Source organism: Mercenaria mercenaria, chromosome 12 (assembly GCF_021730395.1).
Source record: "Mercenaria mercenaria strain notata chromosome 12, MADL_Memer_1, whole genome shotgun sequence".
Lineage (NCBI taxonomy): Eukaryota > Metazoa > Mollusca > Bivalvia > Venerida > Veneridae > Mercenaria > Mercenaria mercenaria.
In genome coordinates, this window is record NC_069372.1 from 4,570,358 (window position 1) to 4,591,666 (window position 21,309).

Sequence of the window (21,309 nt, forward strand, 5' to 3'; positions counted from 1 at the left end):
AAACTATGTAGAGATCAGTACCTCTCCCAAACACTCTCACGCAAACAAATGTACATATTTATGCTCATTTACTTCTCTAGGGTTCTGTGGATTATGCCGAAGTTCTAGTAGATGCGAATGATCTTAGGCTGGACGAAACAAATAAATATAAACCATTATCAGTTCTGAATAGTGTAATTTTGTAGTATTCAGTGACTTTAAAAAGCTTTGTATAGCAGTTGTGCGTATAATACTTCTGTCTTAAGGTAGTTCTGCACGTTTGGATCGAAATTTTTTCTACAACGTAGAATTTGATTAGACTCTGATTTTTCAAAACTTCAGAATATACCTTGAAAATTTAGCAAGTAAAAAAGATAGGGTCGTGTCCTTGATTTGTGAAACAACACATTTGTTAATAAAAGACTTTTAAAGGCAGTCCACCAAGTCATAGTCTGGGATCAAACCAGCAAGCATTAAAATAATATCAGGCGGATATCGGACCGGTATGATTGTTAATATCGGCACCATAAGTTGTAAAAAAGCTGAAGTAATATCGGCCCAATATCAGTTTTCTTGAAATGTACGCAAAACTGATTTCCATACATCGCGGTTCATAGCATTTCGCTTTATAACAATTAAGTTAATATCTCCAATTTAGAGCACAAGTCAAAGTAAGTCCATTCTTTCTGCTAAGACAACTCAGTTTTCAAACCAAATTTTATAAAGATAAACTCATGAAAGTCGGTGCATTTGCTTTCCATGCGAATACCCTCTTTATCCCCTGAAAAAGGGGCAAATATCAGACACAATTTCGCAATTTCCTTTAAGTTAATCAATAGTATTTTTATCCATACAAGGCTCGACATAGATTTGAGACGTTAAACTAGGAGACCATAATATACCTCTGGTATGCGAGTTTCAAGTTTTATTTTACAACTTGGCCCATATGGGCAACAGCATACAATAACATTTTCATAGCAAAGTATCATAGCAATTCACATGAAATTAACACATGAACAGGAATGCATAGAATCCGCAATTATATACACATTTCCAAATATTGCATGCGCCACGATTCAATGACCTCAAGAGCAGGAGGCTGCGTCCATACACATGCCACTGCCCAAAAAACCCGTAATATCCTGTGCTTAAAAGGCACAGACTCCAATACAGAGACCAAAGGCGCCAATAAACTAAACTATAAAGCCGCAAACCCCTACCTAACACATAGTAACCTTAGGTAGTCCTATACGGACTACCTTCAACAAATAACTGGCAGCAGAATGATTTTGACTAGATATATTCATATAACAGTATAAACCTAAGTAGGGTGACAAGAAATAACCATCATGAGTTTATAATCGTTATATTACCAGGAAGGTGGTAAATATTACCTGAAAACAGACATAATCTTCTGTACAAAAACAGCTTAGGCTTAGTAATATTGTTTTATCATTACTTGCAAATAGCTGTTCAAAGTTGAACGTATTAGCTCTTCTTAAGTAAATCGGTATACATATTCTGCGATCAACAACAAAGTGAGGGCATTCAAAAATGTAGTGAAATTCATCACCTAACGTGTTATTAGGACATAAATGTCAGGTTCTCAAATTACGAGTTAAATTAGTAAAACGCCCCTTTTCAATAGGAAATTGCGAGAATGTTCATTACGAAGATCTGTGTTGTTAAACGCTTTCATTTTGCGTCGTTAATGATACAACTGATATAAATTGAAAACTCCGCCCGTTGGCTTTCAGATTTTTACAGTACCAGTATGAAATGTTCCTTTTCATCAAAGCAGTCAGCAGAAAAATATTACATTACATTTTTAGAGGTTATGTAAAATTGACAATTCGAGTTACAATAAAGTTGTGAAAAGGTTTCGTCTGTTTGCTTGTGGTTGCTAAAATAGGATTTTACAATTCCCTGCATTTGATCTTTTTATAGACATCACTAGAATGATAATGTTTTATTTACACCATGACACGATTCGGCGATTGTGTGATATTGGTAGATATACTGAAAAGAACTTGTGTTTGAAATATTCAACAAATCATATTATTTAACAAAATATTCTTAACTGTCTGATGTAAGCTATATCATATTACTGATGTGCCCCATGAAATTTTACCCGTGAAATATCGTATCGTTTAAAGTTATCAAACTCTTTCAACTTCAACTTAGTTAAAATGCGTTTCCTTCGATACAAATATATCTACATCGGCCGTACATTCATGCCTATAAAATGTAATCATATATAATATGTAAAACTGTGGCCGTCTTATTGTTGAGCTCTCAGCTCGGCAATGGTTGTTACTCTTATACGTCGAAACCTTCATATACATTAGACAAGTCCTTATACTCTATGCCAGAATGAAAACAACAAAACCACAAGCCACCTCTTGCACATATCTGGTAAAAGTAGTCTTTGGTCCATACAACATATCGCTACATGAAAAAGAAAAATATTAAAATTTGTTTAAACCTGACCTTAAAGTTTAGCTGTTACCTGGCGAGAAACATCTTAAACAGTTATTTCCTCACATGATATTATATGAAATATCAACCTAAATTAAACATATTTTTACAATATTTGACATTTCCCTTACGTATGCATGAAGATCATATCTCATCCTTTAATTTACATAAATTTAATCACAATTTACGTAAAAGAAATAAATTGAGGAGTCTATTAGATATTCTGCGTTGGCGGATCTGTTTTTGTTCTACAAAAAAATTGCTTTTGTAAGTCGGTAAACCGGAAGTCATTGCATAACGTCATTGCCTGAATAACATAGACTAAAATCTGGAGCCGGTATACGGAAAGGAAAGTAGGAAAGCTGTTAAATAATAAAGTAGGCTTTTGCTGTCAATGGTCACTTTTTTCGTATAGTGAAATGCGAGGTATATGATTTTAATTCGCAATCTTTGTCTAATTCGATCATATATTTTTGTAACATTTTGATGAAATGCAGGCGAAGCGGGTTGAACTTTTTAATTACCACAGCTACGCATAGCCGTCGCAGTCTCTGATTTGAATTCAACCGCTAAAGTTCGCACTGATAGTTCACGTATTTATTTGAAAATGCGCCAAAGCGCACAACGTCAAAGGGACATATCGAGGGCTCAGAGCGAAACTAGTCTAAGTATATATAGAAATAGAAGCAGATAGTCTAAGACTAGTTTTGCTCTGAGCCCTCGGTATACCGAAAGTATGGCGTCATTTGGACGTGGGGCGGAAATAAAAAAGAAAATTAAGTGAGTATTATTATTTGTTACTCACGAAATGTCGTCATCGGCTCAGAAAGACATTTGCTTAGTTATGCAGAGATTTTCGCATATTTATAAACTGATGAAGCAGACGTCATAACAATGTTTGGTCATTCGTGTCTTGATATTCAAGTGGTACAAATGTGTCGCAAATGGCACAGAATTGTTAAAAGCTGTTCACATGGACATATCTTATTATTTTCTAATGTTTTTCTTACAAAAAGGTTGACTGTATAGAATATAATGATGGTGCTGCTGTAAGTATCCAGCCACTTTCATTTCCTTTTGATATAGATCCAGTAGGAACAGAAACGTTAACAAAATGCAGCCTTTCGCCGCTTAAACCTTATAACAGCATAATACAATGGATACATACGCAAAAACATAGTGACGATATGCAAATAAACAATAATTATTCACACAAGGGCAAAACTGAAGGTCACGGAAAAGATCTTTGACAAAAACACCAGAGCGGTATTAAGTTTATTAATTAGATATAAATCCTTTAACTTAATAATGTGAAGCAGTAGACAACTTAATTAAGGAATTCATTTTTATAATTTAGATATACAATACAGGTTGATCTGAAGTGCTTTGACTTTTTATCGTCTGATAGATTTTGTATTAAGGCAAATAACACATTAACTGTGCAAATAAAACTAGTCTGTGATTCCATCGATGTTCTATCGGCTTCTATTGTCTTCTTAATGAAATTCAAATATCGTCAACCACCACATATTGTCGTTAATAAATGACTTGTTTACAACATTGCTGGAATTATTAGTAATATTGATGGTCCACTGAAAAGCAATATTTGCATAGAGATGACTTTCGCCTTACGCTTTAACTACTCTATTGGAAAAATCGGTAGCATTCTTTCAGAATAGGGAATGTGATGTTTGAATACGATGTCGTCGACAATTTTACGATGGTTCTTAATAGCTTTCTTCGATTATTGGATTATTTTGTTTCTCTCTGGTATAAAAGAGCATCGCTATTGTACAACACCAACATTATTGAACACGTTTGGTTGATAAAGGTAGGTGCTTCATTTATTTGTATCTTTAGCTGTATATATCAGGTTTTATTTCATAATGATGTTTTTAATAAGAGAATTTCATGCCACGTTTAGAGGTAGACAAGCGAATTGAACATCAAAACAATGTTGGTTATTATGTTTACACCAGTTTTCACCTGTTATTAGAAGTTGAAAGGTATCATTAAGGAAATGCATCCTTTAGAGTTGAAATAGCGTGCTGGATTTTTTGAAAAATTTCATTGATATAATTTGTCTATATGTTTTACTTTATCATTGTTAGTTAGTGTACCTATCATGTATCATCCACTTATTCATGCTATGGTGTGCGTTCTTTTAATGTTGCTATTTCATCGACTTTTTGACCTTGTCTCTTGCTGACTGTCCTACTTCCTACACAATAGGTCTGCGACCTTTTATTTTAGATTAATTGTAATCGAGGAAGCAATCAATTTATTTCATTTTAATATTTTGATTAATATACTTATAGTTTATTTTCTTTCAAATGTATCTGTAACTTTTAATTCCATAAGGGTTTCATCTAAATCTATTTTTTAACATATACGTTTTACTGAAGAATTATGTAAACAGTAGATTGAATTGTTTATTTAAATTTTAATTTAATTATCTGAAATTAAAAGATGCATTTTGTTGTAAATAACTTATCAAATTTTTCATCTTCTCTTTAGATAATAATTGGAGCTATGATGAGAAAATGCGACCAGCATCTGCTGACTTGAAAATGAATCTATTAAAATAGCCAGTCAAATTTACCAAAATGGAACTACGATGGAAGGGTTGGATGTGCTCCATACCCATAATGTTGGCGGAGCTCATATTCTTCGTATACAAGACCGGAGAATCCATGCTGGACGCCACCATAAGGCCGTACATTATCCGTGTCGTCTGTCACTCTAGATTTCCAACGAACGATTCATTATGCCGGAATTTAGACTCGTTTCCGGTGCTTGAAGATGAGATCCAATCTGAAGCCGGAAGTTACCTGATTTATTACAGGATGTTGGTGAACTTCCCGGCCATATTTTTAGGACTGTTTTGCGGCGCGTGGAGTGATAAATATGGACGAAAAATTCCAATGATGTTGCCTAGTCTAGGAAGCGTATTTTCAGTGTTATTGTACATGTTGAGCTTAGCGTCAACTAATCATGCCATAGTTTTTATACTCATCGGAGCTCTGGTTCAAGGATCGTTTGGTAAAAGTTCAGTCATAACAATGGCTGTAAACAGCTATGCATCAGATATTACTGACAAAGATGATCGAACGCGAAAGCTCGGTAAATTATTAGCAATGAATTTCTTTGGATTGTTCGCAGGCGCACTTTTGGCGGGAATTTTCCAAGACACGTCTGACATTCCCGCCACTTTTTGCACCGTAGTATTTTTGCATGCAGTAGTTGTTCTCATAACAATCATATGTATGCCAGAGACCGTACCATTACAAGTGGAAAGAGCAGACGCCGAGATTTCTAAAGGACGTGGAAGAAAAATGCTAATATGTGAAAACGTACGAGAATCGTTGAGTGTTCTTGGAAGAAAGCGAGTGAATCACGGCAGAAAACTGATACTGTTACTTTTCTTGATATCGTTGATGAACCAAACATGCAAAGTCGGTGAAACTGACATTACTTTGCTTTTTGTAACCCATAGTCCTTTAAGCTGGCCAAAATCTTGGTATGGTTACTTGTTGTCTGTGGATTACGCGGTAATGGGTATGTGTCTGATAGTGGTTCTACCTATTCTATCAAATGTATTAAATCTGCCAGACGGCGCTATCGTGATAATTGGTTTACTGTGTAAAATAATACGGCTTTTCTGGGCTGGTTTTATCCAGGACTCTTGGATGGTCTATGTATCGGTTATAATTGGGTCATTTGCTGGAATGATAACTTCAGCTATACGATCACTGATGAGCAAAGCCGTTGAAGAAAATGAAATGGGAAAAATGTTTTCGCTACTTGCAAGCGCAGAAACTGCTTCAAAGCTGTTAGGAACGGTGATATTTGTAAGCCTGTATGGGGCCACTGCTTACTTCTTCCCAGGATTTGCCTACATAGTAGAAGCCATTTTATACATGATCATGCTGTTGATTATGGTGTTAGTGTATAGAGACTTGAAGAAAATTGGAACGTACGACTTAATTTCTGCTTTTACTGATACTCAGATTTTCCGCAGTGAAAAACAAGGATTAATTGCGGGAAAACAGCTCGAAGTTGTGGATGAATTAGAAGAGGAGCCCTCTGTACCAACACCGCTTCCGGCATATACTCCTTGATAGAGATATAAAAAAGGAGATGAACATGTGAAAAGCATGCCTGTTATATGTATATGTTCAAGTTAATTGATGTTGATGTAAAAATGATCAGCATTAAAGTTTATTGCAAAGAAGGTTTTGCTATTTCTTAATGAACTGTTACATAGATAAGGTTTTTTTAAAGGTCATCATGATTACGGCTTGTTTATAATATTGTTGCAACCATTTTGTTGCCTTTAAGCATCAGTTTCTTTGTTACGCGCGGTCAGTAATCCACAAATTTCCACGGACAAAAAAGTGGTTTATTCTACCAAAAAGAAAGCATATAGAGTAGCATCCGGCCAAAACACATTTCAGATTTAGTATTAAAACTAACGCCAACATACTGCAATTATAATTGTTTAACTGTACTGATAATAGATCTGAATGAGGTTTTTCAGTTTGCATTTTCAAACAGTTTCGTTTTGGAAGTTACCGTGTGTTGTCATAGGGAGCAGAATGAATAACATACTAGTGTGGCAATACAAAAAGCCTTTGTTTGTACCCAGAAGAAAATGCTGTTCAATCAGTTTAAGGTTATAGGAATTTGAAATGAAAATAGGACTCACCATGTTGAGATATACAAAACAAAACAAAAAATAAAAAGCAAACCAAAAAGAAAACAAACACCCCCCCCCAACCAGCCCCCCCCCCCCCCCCCCCCGCCCAAAAAAAAAACAAGGGCTGCTTTCCACTTTATCTAGCTGAATACATGCAGGTAAAATGTCTATTTTAACAAAATAAATTATTTTCTGAGCTGAATATGGCTGCTTTTGACCTGATGTTTCTTGTTTCATGCTTCTGACAAGCTGGTTGAAACAAACGTAAAACTTGTTACCCTACTGACAGCATCAGGGATAGCTACCAGATTAGACTTATAATGATGACCATACAAAATTAGAACGGTCGGATCTTAATAAATGTTAAATTTAATCATAAATAATGATATTCACTTGTAAAGGCATATTAAAACTATTGTTTTTCTGCAAGATACTATCGTTTTGGGGTCGTAAAATACGATATCTTCTTTCGCCAGGCCCCAAACGACTTAATAAAAGGTGACATATTGCAAATACACAAAAAAAACTATCCTAGAAATACAATTTTGTAATCGTTAAATTGTGAAGTACATTGTTATTGCCAAAATTGAAGCTAGTTGTACATGAAAACAAAAACAGATTCCAAAATGTTATTACATTAACCATTAATACACTACGATATCAATTAATTGGTAGGAAACAGGAAAAAATACAAATTGAATGGGGAACATTTGTCAGTTACTTCCCCTGATTATGTCCAAGAAGTAGATTGGTCATTCCTCTGTTTTTATCGTTGACTTCTTTGTAATTTTCAAAAGTAATATCTATACTAAATTTCATTGGATTGGAAAATGATTAAGGACAGGTTTTCTTTTAGCTGCCCTCTGCTAAATTTAGGTTTGATTAATCATTTTTATTTAGAAACCTACACATAAAAAGCATATCTATTTTGACCAACAGCAACATCTTGGATAAAGGTTATAACGAAAATGTCAGAGGAATCCAACTGAAAGGGCCCAATGTAACATTTGGTTATCCTTGCACTTTATCATACAACTTTTCAAGGGAAGTAACAAGCTAATGTTCCTCATTGAATGAGATAAATCCAGTACCACTTTTATATACCGACAAGACACAAAGAGTACTCCAAAAAAAACCCTTAAACTCTAGATATACATGTATGTTCTGTTATTAGCCAAATACTTAGAATTTTGTCAAGCGTTTGTTTCAAATCAGATTCATCTAATTAAATATTAGATATAAGAAAATATGCTCGATTTAATAATGATTTGGTTTTTGTAAACATCTATTTCAATTTTCGGAAACTTTGACATATTCTTGAAAAATATATATTCCCCGTTTTTTTTTTATCAGCAGATTAGCGCGAAGAACTGATGGCAAAGAACGTCAAATGCGTTCAAATTGAATGACTTAAGAATGTTTTTAAGTTCAAACAAAATATATTTCAGATCCAAACATGTAACATATTACGAGTGTGTTAGATTTATAGGGAGATCCTTTGAAATCATAGAATGCAGCCAAGAAAAGTAATAGCTGATTCGGTTTGATAGAGCCTGGTCATGAGAAGTAATGAAATGTGCAACACCTCTACTGCCCCGTAGCACCGGCTGAAGCGGAATTCTATTATTAATTTATTACCTATACATTTTATGGACTCTATGGTCTCAAAGGAACAAAACCTGTATCAGTGCAAAAACACAAACAGATCTACTATATTTATTAAGAACATCGACTTTTGACATTTAGACAAAAAAGATGAATTTACAGGTGCTAGCATGTTGAACCAGTACTTTGAACCAAAGTCATATCATGTGTAAATGCTTTGCAAAGATTCGTTTGCGTTATCAGTTTTATCTCTAAACTATAAAATGTTAACGTGGTTTGACACAAATTCTACAAAGAGGGACACCATCCCCAGCTACGTAGAACAATTGTCTGGCATAACTATTGAAACTACTCTGGCAGTATGCACGACGGGATTTGTCACACATATATGCATGAACGTCGAACACAGACCCTTATACCGTTAGAATATTCTTTGTTCAAGTTGCATCATGCATGTTTTGTAGTTACAGGGTCATTCACGTTCTGCAGATGAAATGATCCAATGTGAAACAGTCACGTTCAAAGAATGCATCTCAGATTTATCTTTTTTTGGTTGGGTATAACATCGCATTGACAGAATTATTGGTGATATGGCGACTTTCCAGCTTTGATGGCGGAGGAAGACCCAAGGTGCCCCTCCATGCAATATATTATCACGGGCGGGCACCTGGATGGAACCACCGACCTTCCGTAAGCCAGCTGGATGGCTTCCTCACATGAAGAATTCAACGCCCCGAGTGAGGCTCGAAACCATATTAGTGATGCATGGGCAAGTGACTAAGATTTATTCTTCTTTTTTTACCAAATGCAGCGGCGATAAACTGTCAGTGTCACATTGAGAAAAATATTTCTCTGAGTGACAAGTCGTATTTCTGAAACTGATTGCCTTTAATTGCAGTAACTACATTGAATTATTACTCATTGAATTGGCTTTAGATCTAATACCGAGTGTTGATGATTGATGGATAAACAATTTATCAAATTGACAAATGTTTTTTTTTCCAGTAAGTCAAATGGCACTCTTCAGAAGTACAGTGTAATCAGGCAAATCGTGTTCAGTTCAATGAACTGGCATCAAGGCCGCTATAACAAGTTCAGTGTAAAAAGTCTCCCCGTACCTTTTATGAACAGAATCAATCAAACCAAGTCTGCTATTATGTTGCTTTGTTGCATTCTATGCTTCCAAAGGATCTTCTCAAGGATTTTATTAACTATCACAACAGCAATCTTTAGGTGCTGTGTGTTGTTTATAAAAAGTCTCCCCGTTCTTGGACACATTGTTGTTATATTTTCTTGTCCTTCGAGATCATTGAGTATATTCATTATTACTATAATAGACTTCTGCTTAAGCCAGTATTAGGAGGCGTGAGGGATGTTGCACAACTCTTAACCTTTCATGAACAAACTCAATCAAACCAAGTCTGCTATTATATTTCTTCGTTACGTTCTATGCTTCCAAATGATATTTTCACAGATTTTATTATCATGCAATCTTGTGCAAAAAACACATAAAACTGAACACAAACACATCTTACACTTCATTTAGATGTGTGTGGTCTGCAATGTCCCGTTTTAGAATAATGTGAAACATAAACGAAAAAGATAAAATAGTAAAAAATGATGAACACATAGCAGAATAATATTTTCCTAGAATGTAGCTTTAACTTGTATTTAATGGATTCTGTAAGCAAAGGTAGTGATAATCTTGTACAAGAAAAATACAGTATTCTGTGCTTTTCATAACTATGCGGTATTTTATGTAAGATTTCCGTTTTATTTCCAAATTTACTTTTTTCCCCTGCCTTCTACTCCACTTATAAGTTAAATGCAGAAGATGCATACCGATATATATGATATACTGAAACATCCTGACAAATTATGAATTAATATCTTCTCTAAGATGAAACCTTCCCAGCTAGATTTCATCTATCGCTATTCACATCAATAAACTTTTGTTACTAATTTGTCCCCTGCAAAGAGACATCTCTAATTTGATTAGAGCTTTTAACATTTAAGGATGATCGATTCATCGTTTCTGACAAAATATAAACGTGTCAGATCTGTTTTGCATCAATGATAAAGTTCTAATCACCTTCGTTTTCCATTCACTTTGTTTTCCATTCAAAATGGTTGTGTAGTACTGTGTCTTTTTAAAGAAATTGCCTTTTGAAGATATTAAAAATATGTAATCGCTGTACAGTGGTATTGATTTCATACAGTTCAGGAAATGAAAAGTTGTATTATTCTTAAGACAAAACCACGTAGTATAAAGAACACCTTTTTCAGCTTTTCAGATGAACAAATTAGATATTCTATTGGAAGTATTACCAAAATAAATCTATTCCAAAAAAATGCCTGATGTCTACTCGATTTCGTTAAAGTTACGTAATTATTTCCATTTTATCTGTATTCATAGTTTCCATATTTATATGATATTAACTCGATAGCCAAAATCCAGAAAGAACATTTTGTAACACATCATACGTCGGGTGCCAAACCAAAACATAGCTTTATGTAAATATATCATAACTCGGCAACCAATCATAGACAGGGCTTAAAGCAAATGTATCACAACTCAGTTGCCAAACCTAGACAGGGCTTTATGTAAAGATAAGATACCTCGATAGCAAATTGTAAACAGAACGGTAAGTAAATATATCATAACTCGGTAGCCAAACTTAGATACTTAGGACTTTATGTTAATATATGATATCTCGGTCGCAAAACCTAGACAGGACTTTACGTAAATACATCATAACTCGGTACAGAATCAATCATAACTCGGTATAGAATCGTTGCCAGGACTTTATGTTATTATATAATTATTCGGTAGCCATACCTGGACCGGAATATATGTTATACATCATACCTCGGTAGCCATATCTAGACATACTTTATTTAAATATAATATAGCTCGATGGTCAAACCTAAACAGGACGTTATATATATTAACTTAGTCAAACCTAGACTATACTTTTTGTAAATATATCATAACTCGGAAGCCAAACCTAGACAGGACTTCAAGTAAACATATCATTACTTGGCAACCAAATCTCTGTTCACAACACCGCGGAAGAGGAGCAACCCCATCACTACAAAGACAAAGTTCTTTCCAGTTGTATGAAGTTAAGTTTCAAAATAAATTAATTTTTCTAGAACAACAACCTCTGCATATTAAACGTATTTAGTAAATGTTGCTGTCAGAGACTATTCTATATTTCTTTTCATCTTAATTTACTCTGCTGTTAAAGTGTATGTTGAAGACACACCTACAGATATAAAAGAAGCTACAGAATCCTTAGAAGAGTAATATTTCTTCTCATGGATGTTTCTTACCCAGTTAGATTCGATCTGTCGCTATTTAAGTGAATATCTTAATATCGACAAAATCTTTTAATAATTCGTCCCCTGTGAAGAAGCATCTCTAATTTGTAAAAAGCTGTGACATATCAGATATTAATACCTTTATATTAAAATTATATTATAAATACTTTTCCCACGGTCCTGATTACTTGCATCAAAGATGATTTCGGTTTTATTACAGTATTGAATTTTGAGAGGGCTTTCATTACTCTAAGAAAGGCATGTTTGAAGGAACTGTATGTAAAGTGGTTCTGAACATTTTTCATTAAGAAATAATTGAGCTTTGACTCATATAAGAACAGCTTCATTTTTGGTTACATATATACAATGTATATTGTTTTTCAAGATGAACTGAGTAATGCCATACGGCTTAATTATCCCAGAAAAAAAACTATATGATTTTCGCGACATATTACAGACTTTTTTCAGGGATGTTTTGAAATTTCTATGTATTAGAAATGGAAAATAAAATGCTATTACCGCGTTATCCCATTGACCCAGAGGTATGGGCGGCTGCGTTTCCTGCTAGACATTTGGCCTTATTTTTTAACTGGTAATATTCCATATGCTATTTCTAATAAAATCTGAATAATTTAGTTTTGCTTTAGAAATGGCAAATCGGGAAAAATAGCACAGATATGCATGCTAATGTTAATGTTGTGTTTTAAATTAATAGCATATCAATTACTGTCCAAATATACGGCATATCAAAATGAATGAGCTGTCAGTTGTACAGGTTTACACTTTCCCGACAGACCAGATAATAAGATGGAGGTACGATTTTAACCCAGCTGGCCAAACTGATAAAATTTAAGAAGTCAGGAAAGAAGTCTGAAATAATTGTCAATCAAATATGTACGAAAGTCCGTTGGAAGCATTGGTCGCAACCAAGCGAAATGATAGTTGGCTCGATTTTGAAAGCAAGTAGCTGTTGAACTTATTTGTTATTCAAAAAGAAATAAAACGATTTCAGCCAGAAGTTGGCATAAACCTGACTGCAAATGACATTAAGTATACGAACATCTTTATCAATTAATTAAACGTTGCCCAAGCAGCTAAAACTGCCAGATACAGACCCAGAAAATCACTAATTGGAAACCTTATAGCTAAGTCTCTAAAATATTTTACCCATGGTACATTTAACTAGGATCGCCTTTTGACTTCTAAACAGTAATGGAGTACGTAGGTTTCATCACAGTGTTGTCAATATCTTTCCTAGAGACAAGAAAGAGTGATTTATATTAACTATATTTGGTATCATTTAATTAAGGTATGCTGTAGGTTACTTCCAACCATTGGCAGCATTTTACAATCACTTTCCGAGAGGCAAACTTTGTGATCAGTGTCACTGCAATTCCTTTGACACTTTTACCAAATATATACGTTTGATATTCAAACATAAGGTTATCTTTTTCTAAATTATAAACAATAACTTCTTGATACATTTGAAGACCTCAATCTGAGGTTTAGTAAAATTAAAGTAGACATTTTCTAAATTATATCCAGTTATCGCTTGGAGCATTTAACAACGGCAATCCGAGGTCAAAGTTCAGACAGTATGTTTCTTTCTACAAATCATCTTCCCCATCGTATGTATTGTTTTGGTAACAGCTCCTTCTTTTTAGCTCTTCAGAACCTCACCATATTCTGACTAATTTTCGCCGCTTGTTATGAGCTCTTTTTAACTTCACCATATTCTGACTAAAATCACCGTTTGTTATGAGCTCTTTTTAATTCACCATATTCTGACTAAAAATTGCCACTTGTTATGAGCAGTCTCAGTTCAAAATGCTCTCTTAGTTTCACAAGATATATTTTTGGAGACGTTAAATGGTTTCCCGGTTTTACGAGCATTTAGTCATAGCACGATGGCGTCTGATGCTTGTTTGTTTTTAATTTATCTTATATTATACTATTATAACAATAGGTAACGAAGAATCGTTGTAACAGGTTTTCTACTGAAATATCACAAACACTGTTATTTTTCTGTCAGCGCTCATATTTTCATTTCTTCGCCGCCGTCATTTTCCTAAAGTAGTCAAAATAGATACCAGGTAAAGATGAATGTATCAGATCAAACAAGATTATAATATTGATATTAAAACGGACACAGTGCATATTTACACTCGCAACGAACTGTCGTAACATAAGCCTTTGGCAGGTAGCTTAGTGCAAGTATCTCATAAGTATATGTATAAGCCTGAATATATATCTGATACAATGTTCACTGACAACTGACACACAATAGACCCGTAACGACAACTGAAACTTTCCGTTTAATTCCGTATTCTCCTTATGCGATTTCGGCATTCTCCGGAAATGAAAAGAAAGCCGTGTATTCGTATGAACTATATTATCGTCCGAAAAATGCCTACATGCCATGGAGGGATACGTAACCGCACGGAAAGTACCGACTGCAGTACGGAAATTACGAACGCAATCACGGGTCTATTACAAAAATCCCCAGTCTGTCTTTCAAATGATTGATAACTTTGTGATAACATCTAAATGCTTTATGATGTTTTGCCAAAACTGACGAGCTTGGTGTAATATATGAGGATGGATTTGTAATCCAGTCTAGACTGAATGAACATATCATTTCCGGTAGCTGTCGTAAAAATGTCACTGTATTTTAATCTATGCTATACAATACAAAACAGTTCTGGTCGGTTCTTATGCTTATTATTATAATACAACGTGTACTGTATTTGTGACACAAAAGAAGTATTATGTTTTTCGAGATTACAATTTAGTACAGACATTACATTGGCAGATTAATTTGGCGCAAAAATGATCATAGGAGTATCGAATTGCACAGTGTAATATATCTTACCGGTAGGTCCCTCTCGGGTTTATTTTTTAAATTTTGGTCGCAAAACCATAATTTCTTTAAAGTTGTTTTTGATTGGCCTCTCGATGACTTCGGCTATTGTAATCAATTATCCCAAATTTTGAACACAAGTGTTGAAATATTGTTAACATTTTTTACTTATCAACTGACTTATATACCAGATTATAAGTTACACAAGCTATTAAAGTGTAGTCAGAATCTAATTTTAATTAGTTAAACCACAGTCAAGTTAAACATACCATTTAATATTTATAGATTATCACCTATTCCCAACATTGAGGAATTGATATGTTATAGCCCACTCATATATAATCAATCTGGACAACACTATAAGTATTTTCGTTTGTACACGAATGTACCAAAAGATTTCGAAGAAGAGATAGAAGTCTAGGTAAATATAAAAACGATACTGTGTTCTTCGTTTAGAATTGTTTTGGACATGTTTACATTTGATTTAATATGGTCATTGTCTATTACAGTAACTTAGTACATTTTCAATAAAGTTAATACTGGGTAAAAATAATATATATCATACCATGCTTGGACCAGATATATTAAATTATAATAACTAACCCTAAGGTTACAAAAAGTTCTCAGAATGCTGCTTTGCCATTTGTCAATTTCAAAACTGTGTTAAAAATCAGCCAATAAAATGCTTGTGTTTTCAGAACTATCCTCCAAACATTTTTGAAATTTACCAATAATCTCGAACTCCCAGCTTATAAACCAGGGTTTGGAGGCCATTCCTGAAAACTCAAAGCATTTTATTGGCCTCCAAACCCTGGTTTATGACCACGGACCCCGAGATTATTTAACTCCTTGGTCATCGTGTTTTCATCTGTGATAGCTTCTAGATAAAATCATGTCGGTGTATATATTATTTGCTTGCGTTACATTGAATGTATAAATTGATTCATTGCTATTCAATCATTCCCTAAGCCTTGTGAAGAGACCCATCCATTACAGAAACAAAATCTCCCATATAACGACAAATCCTGTCTCTGATATATCAATATGACAAATCTATGATTTAATCGTGTTTTCAGTCTGTTTTATAACTCATCGAAATGCATCAATGATAAATGTTATCAAATGTGGCAGGAGAAAGATTCACTGCGGAATTATATTTTTTCTCAAACCAGTTTTCTCCTTTCCTACATTCTGTTTTAAAGTGATAAATTACATTTAGATGAAGAAACGGGTTTGTTTGAAACTTTAACATTTGCTTTTTTACAATTCATATGGGCCGTGCCATGAGAAAACCAACATAGTGGCTTTGCGACCAGCAAGGATCCAGACCAGCCTGCGCATCCGCGCAGTCTGGTCAGGATGCATGCTGTTCGCTAACAGTTTCTCTAATTCCAACAGGCTCTGAAAGCGAACAGCATGGATCCTGACCAGACTGCGCGGATGCGAAGGCTGGTCTGATTCCATGCTGGTCGCAAAGCCACTATGTTGGTTTTCTCATGGCGCGGCTCAATTATAGCACCTTTTCATTGGAAGCCCTTTTTATTTGATTCACCTTCTCCTAGTACCCCAACCAAGGTAGAGTTTTTTCAGCATAAGTATAAATTTGACAAACATAATTTTCTCAAGAATAGTATACTAGAACTATATTTGGAGAAGACTTGCATGAACAATTATATGTTAAGCTAAAACTCATTAGACAAGCAAATTTAAAAAAAAAATAGAATTCTTCCCTCCACCATTTGCCCGTCTTACTAGCTCAACAAGACAGGATCGGGAAAATAAGTTCAGAAGCTATACACAGTCTTTAAACTTGCATATTGCGTCACCTTAGCGCAAAAAGTCAATAAGTCCTTCTTTAAATCAATGCAGTTATCCAATTTTTGCACTGAGGTGACGATTGGTTAATTTTGTTGAAGTATGTCGATATCTATCAAACGAAGGTGTGAAACTAGAATTTGTATTGAAAAAAGGAAATACCCAGCTTTTTCACGGTGAGGGTGATAGTTACATATTTTTATAAAATCAATGAAACAACACATAATTGTTATGATTGGTCCTTTAATAAATACGGAAAATGAAAAATGTCATAAAATGTTGTCATCTTAAGAGTGTAACCTTTTATCGCCGAAATTATTTTATGATACTTAGCCAGGTCCCTTTATTTGTTGCAGCTTATGGTTTGCTGCATCGATCGCTCTTCTAGTTAAACCTAAGTCGTTGCATATCTCATTCACCCCTGTTACGCCGAAGGTTTAATTCTGTTACATCGGCATTCAATCATTCCATTAGCCTTGTAAACAGACCCATTACAGGAAAAAAGCTCCCGTGGTTTATTTCTAAATGACAACAAATCCCGTGTCTGATCAATATAACAAATCTTTGATCTAATCGAGGTTTCAGTCTCTTATACAACTCGTCGGAATGCATCAATAATAAATGGTATCAAATGTGGTAGGGAAACGATGCTTTGCGTAATTGTATTATTTTAAAAAAAGAAACAGTTTGTTTCTTTTTTTCTTTGTTTATGGTCGAGTCATTTTATCATGGAAATTATTTGGTAACCCTTGGACACTCGTTCCAGTTTTGTGCAAGATCTCTCGACATACTTTATTCCTTCAGTAAAGTGTTTAAGTGGTAGCAGGAAATGAAATTCCATTACATGTTTTTTTCAGTGAATTATCGAAATACTAGTTTGAAATATATCTGGTATTTCGTAGTGAAAAATAAGAAATATTTTGTTTATTGGCACAAACCTATAAAATGGGTAGGTTTAATCAAATAATAAATGCAAAAGAAAAGTTATTTGTTTCACATGTAAATTTAAAATATCTATCACTCATATTCACCATATCGTATATTTTCACACTCGTGAAAATATTGCATCCGCATGGTGTTCACGCGTGAAAAATATTTCAGTCTTACACTGAAACAAACAGATATCCTCTAAGTAATAGCATTTCTTCACTCAGTGCAGAAAAAGTCTTAAAGAAATATCAGGTGTTGCTTTACTAAAATTTATAAATGTAATACAATGTATTTAATATTATACATACATGTAGCATTACGGACGTAGGTATAGGATACACAATTGCGGATGAGTCCATCCTGAAATTCACCGAGTCTCTTAACACGAATCAATTCTGAATTTGTGAAACGATGTTTTGGGGAAGTCTTTAGTGTGTTAAAACACGTAAGTCAAGGGCAATAGATGGAATAGATAATATAACTCCATATATTATCCTTTTACATAGTAAAGGTAAGTTAGAACACTTAGACGATTAGAGAGTAGAATATCATGATGTTAGAATTTGATATGGGGACGTATGAACAGAAAACTTCGGTTCAAGAAAATCCAACTCCACGTATAATATTTATTCACTACAATTTAAATAGGAATTTACAATGAGAATTAAGCTGATGGAAACATCAAAAACATAAAAGGTAAGAGTAGATTTTTAGCGTTGTCATGAGAATCTGCTGAAAATATTCACCATCGATTGATGACCATGTCTTATACTGTAGTTGCTGGGCTTCATGCTTTTGTAACCGTTCATTTGCTGTTACTTATTTTAGCAGCAACTCCCGGCAAAGTTGGTGTTATTCCATTTGGAAGTTGAGATATATAATATGTAAGTATAGGGCCGTACATACCTCTTATTCATTTGTGGATCACTTTTGCTAGTTTAACGACTTCAGATATGTATAAATAACATGACCCACTGCTATCCGGATCCGATTCCATTTGTTATTAGTCTGTGGTTCCGATTTTGGTCTGTTACTTATATACAATAGTGGTATTACATCATGGTCCTTCACAGTTGTTCTCTTCCCTCAACACACTAAAGTGCATTTCGGTGCGTGTCATATGTTTGTAATTTTTGCCCGGCTATTATATAACTATGATTCTTTACGGAACTGCCCCCTCGAAAATTTTACGACAGAAATTCATATCTTAGACTCAAAGTCTTCAAATTTTTTAGAAAGAATTAGATCTTCTTATCAACATAGCAAATTAACGAGAATCATGCGCGGTCCATTTCTCGATCTTGAAAAAAAACGGGCCTATTGTCTCCAACCGCATTATGATATTTAAATAATGATAGTACCACGTGATTATATTAATAAAACTTTAGCAAACAAAAAGGCTAAGGCAAGCCTTTGAGTTGTGTGGACTTACATCCCATTGTTACGACATTGTTTAGTTGGTCGTAAACAAAAGATCAAAATGTTTGAAATAAAAATCTAATTTACTGAAAATTAGTTAGTAAACAGGATGGTCACAGCTAGTCCTAATTTACGATAATGCGTAAAATTACCAAAATCCAAACTGCAGATGTATCAAATAGGTCGCACCTCACATTAAAGTCTGCATATGTGAATTTTCAATCTAAAATGTATTTCTTTTGTAAATTTTAGGCGTATGAAAACTTTCAAATGTAACATTTTTGGCTCCCAAGTTTCAGACTTTTCAAAATTAAGTCGACGCAACTTTTAAAGGGTTTCTTTAAACTGAGAAAATACAGAACAATGATTGACGTGTAATGTTAACCTTGTGCCAAGCACTGGGGATCCGTCAACTTTTTCAGCTAAAGATTCTAATTCATTGATATTCAATCTACCCATTAGCCTCGGATACAGACGCAATACAAAACCAGATCTCCCGTGATTTATTTCTAATTTACGACAAAATCTCCTCTCTGCTTAATACAAAATACCCATTGGTTTTTGTTTTAAATCACATCGAATGCATTAATGCATCAGTGGTCAAATGTAAATCTTGGATCTAAAGTTTAATAGATACTTAAACATAAACAGCCTGCAGTAGAAAACTGATTCTTATTTTGTATCAATATCTGAAGAATATATATTTCTTCAATAGCCTTTTAATATTTTTTACAAGTTAAATGATAATTTTCCTGAAAAGTGGTTTCTCTAATTTGCATGTAGCTTTAACATTTAATGGAAATCTATGCTTTACATCATCGTTTCCATACAAGTATTAACTCGTTTGATCAATTTGCTCTATACAATTCACAATTTTATCCTACTTTAGGTTTTGACTTCGTGTTTTCCCGTTTTACCTTTAAGAAGCGTTCTAAAGGAAGAAATTGATTTTGCTATATAATGGTTAATACTTAGCTTAGGAATCAGTTTCTGGAATTATTTCAGCAATTTTATGAGTAGCACTGATTGATAACTAGAAATTATTTAATGAAAACGTCTGAAGTCTGTTCAGACTATATGATATTTTGTGTGTCTTTACTCTCTTTATGCAAGTTTAACATAAAAACAGGAAAAGCCACATCCGCCAGTACAACAGTCTCCTGAAAACAGCGGTGCGTGTAAATATTTACTTATGCACACCGACTGAGCACATGTATCTATAATCGATGGAACTGCAAACCGAAATCATTAGCATACTACTACTATTCATGTCCCTTGACTACTATTGCACTACCTCCGTGAACAAGTGTTCAAGCTCACTTACTTCGAATCACTTGCCCCTCATCGATGTGGGCTTGGGTCGTAGAATTCTTTATGTGACTAAACCATCCAGCTGGTTTACTGAAGATTGGTGGTTCTACCGAAGTGCAAGAACATGCCAGAAATTATGCCTGAAAGGTCACCTGGGACTTCCTCCTGGAAAAGTCGTCATATCCGTGTGACTCTAAACCAACCAGCCAAAAACAAAAGAAACATAAATGAAAAAAGAAAAACAAAATCATCTACCAAATATGACACTGTAACATGCTCTCTAAGTTGCAATATTTCTAGTTAGGTTTCATTAGTCAGTACTTGTATAAATATCCTTACTTCGATTCAAATCCTGTCAATATTTTGTTACATATACAGAAACTTTACTAATTTATTTACATCTTTCACATTTTAGTGAGATTTATTCCTAAACAGGAATTTATTAAAATTATCGTTCTCATCAAGGCATAAAGTCGATTTTCCAATTTTGTTTTTTCCATCAAAAATAACAGTATCATTCTAACATCGCGCGATCGCTTTGTCAGTAAAACAAAGAGGAACGTCAAACGTTTTATATTTTGTGAGAACCGACAATTGACGCGCGGACCAGTTAGAGCAAAATATAACGTAAATTATGACATCAGATTGCAATATAAAGTCATGGTTACTACTTTGATTACATAAGTTCAGTATAAGTTTTATCATTATTTCAATGAAAATGTAAGAACGAAAATCAATAAAGCCTCGGTCAATTCCTGTACTTCTGAACTCTGAAGCATAGTAAGTCAGACAAAACCTAAGCGAAGTCCTTGGCTTTTAGATAAACATTAATTTTTAGTTTCATTATTTTATTGCAATAACAGTGTAAACGTTGAGTTTCGAATAATAT

At 34.2% G+C, this 21,309-nt stretch overlaps 1 protein-coding gene across 1 annotated transcript; it reads left to right on the plus strand.

Annotated features, from left to right (window-relative positions):
* Positions 1–4,152: 4,152 nt before the first annotated feature.
* LOC123534271 (proton-coupled folate transporter-like) lies at positions 4,153–6,691 on the plus strand. The gene is made up of 2 exons (XM_045316443.2): positions 4,153–4,288; positions 4,975–6,691. Exon 2 carries the CDS (start codon positions 5,064–5,066, stop codon positions 6,576–6,578), a length of 1,515 nt encoding a protein of 504 aa, XP_045172378.1. The 5' UTR covers positions 4,153–4,288; positions 4,975–5,063; the 3' UTR covers positions 6,579–6,691.
* Positions 6,692–21,309: the final 14,618 nt, after the last annotated feature.

Bases quoted from the DNA above. Each gene is read 5' to 3' on its own strand.
- LOC123534271 (XM_045316443.2), top strand. From the start codon at position 5,064: ATGGAACTACGATGGAAGGGTTGGATGTGCTCCATACCCATAATGTTG.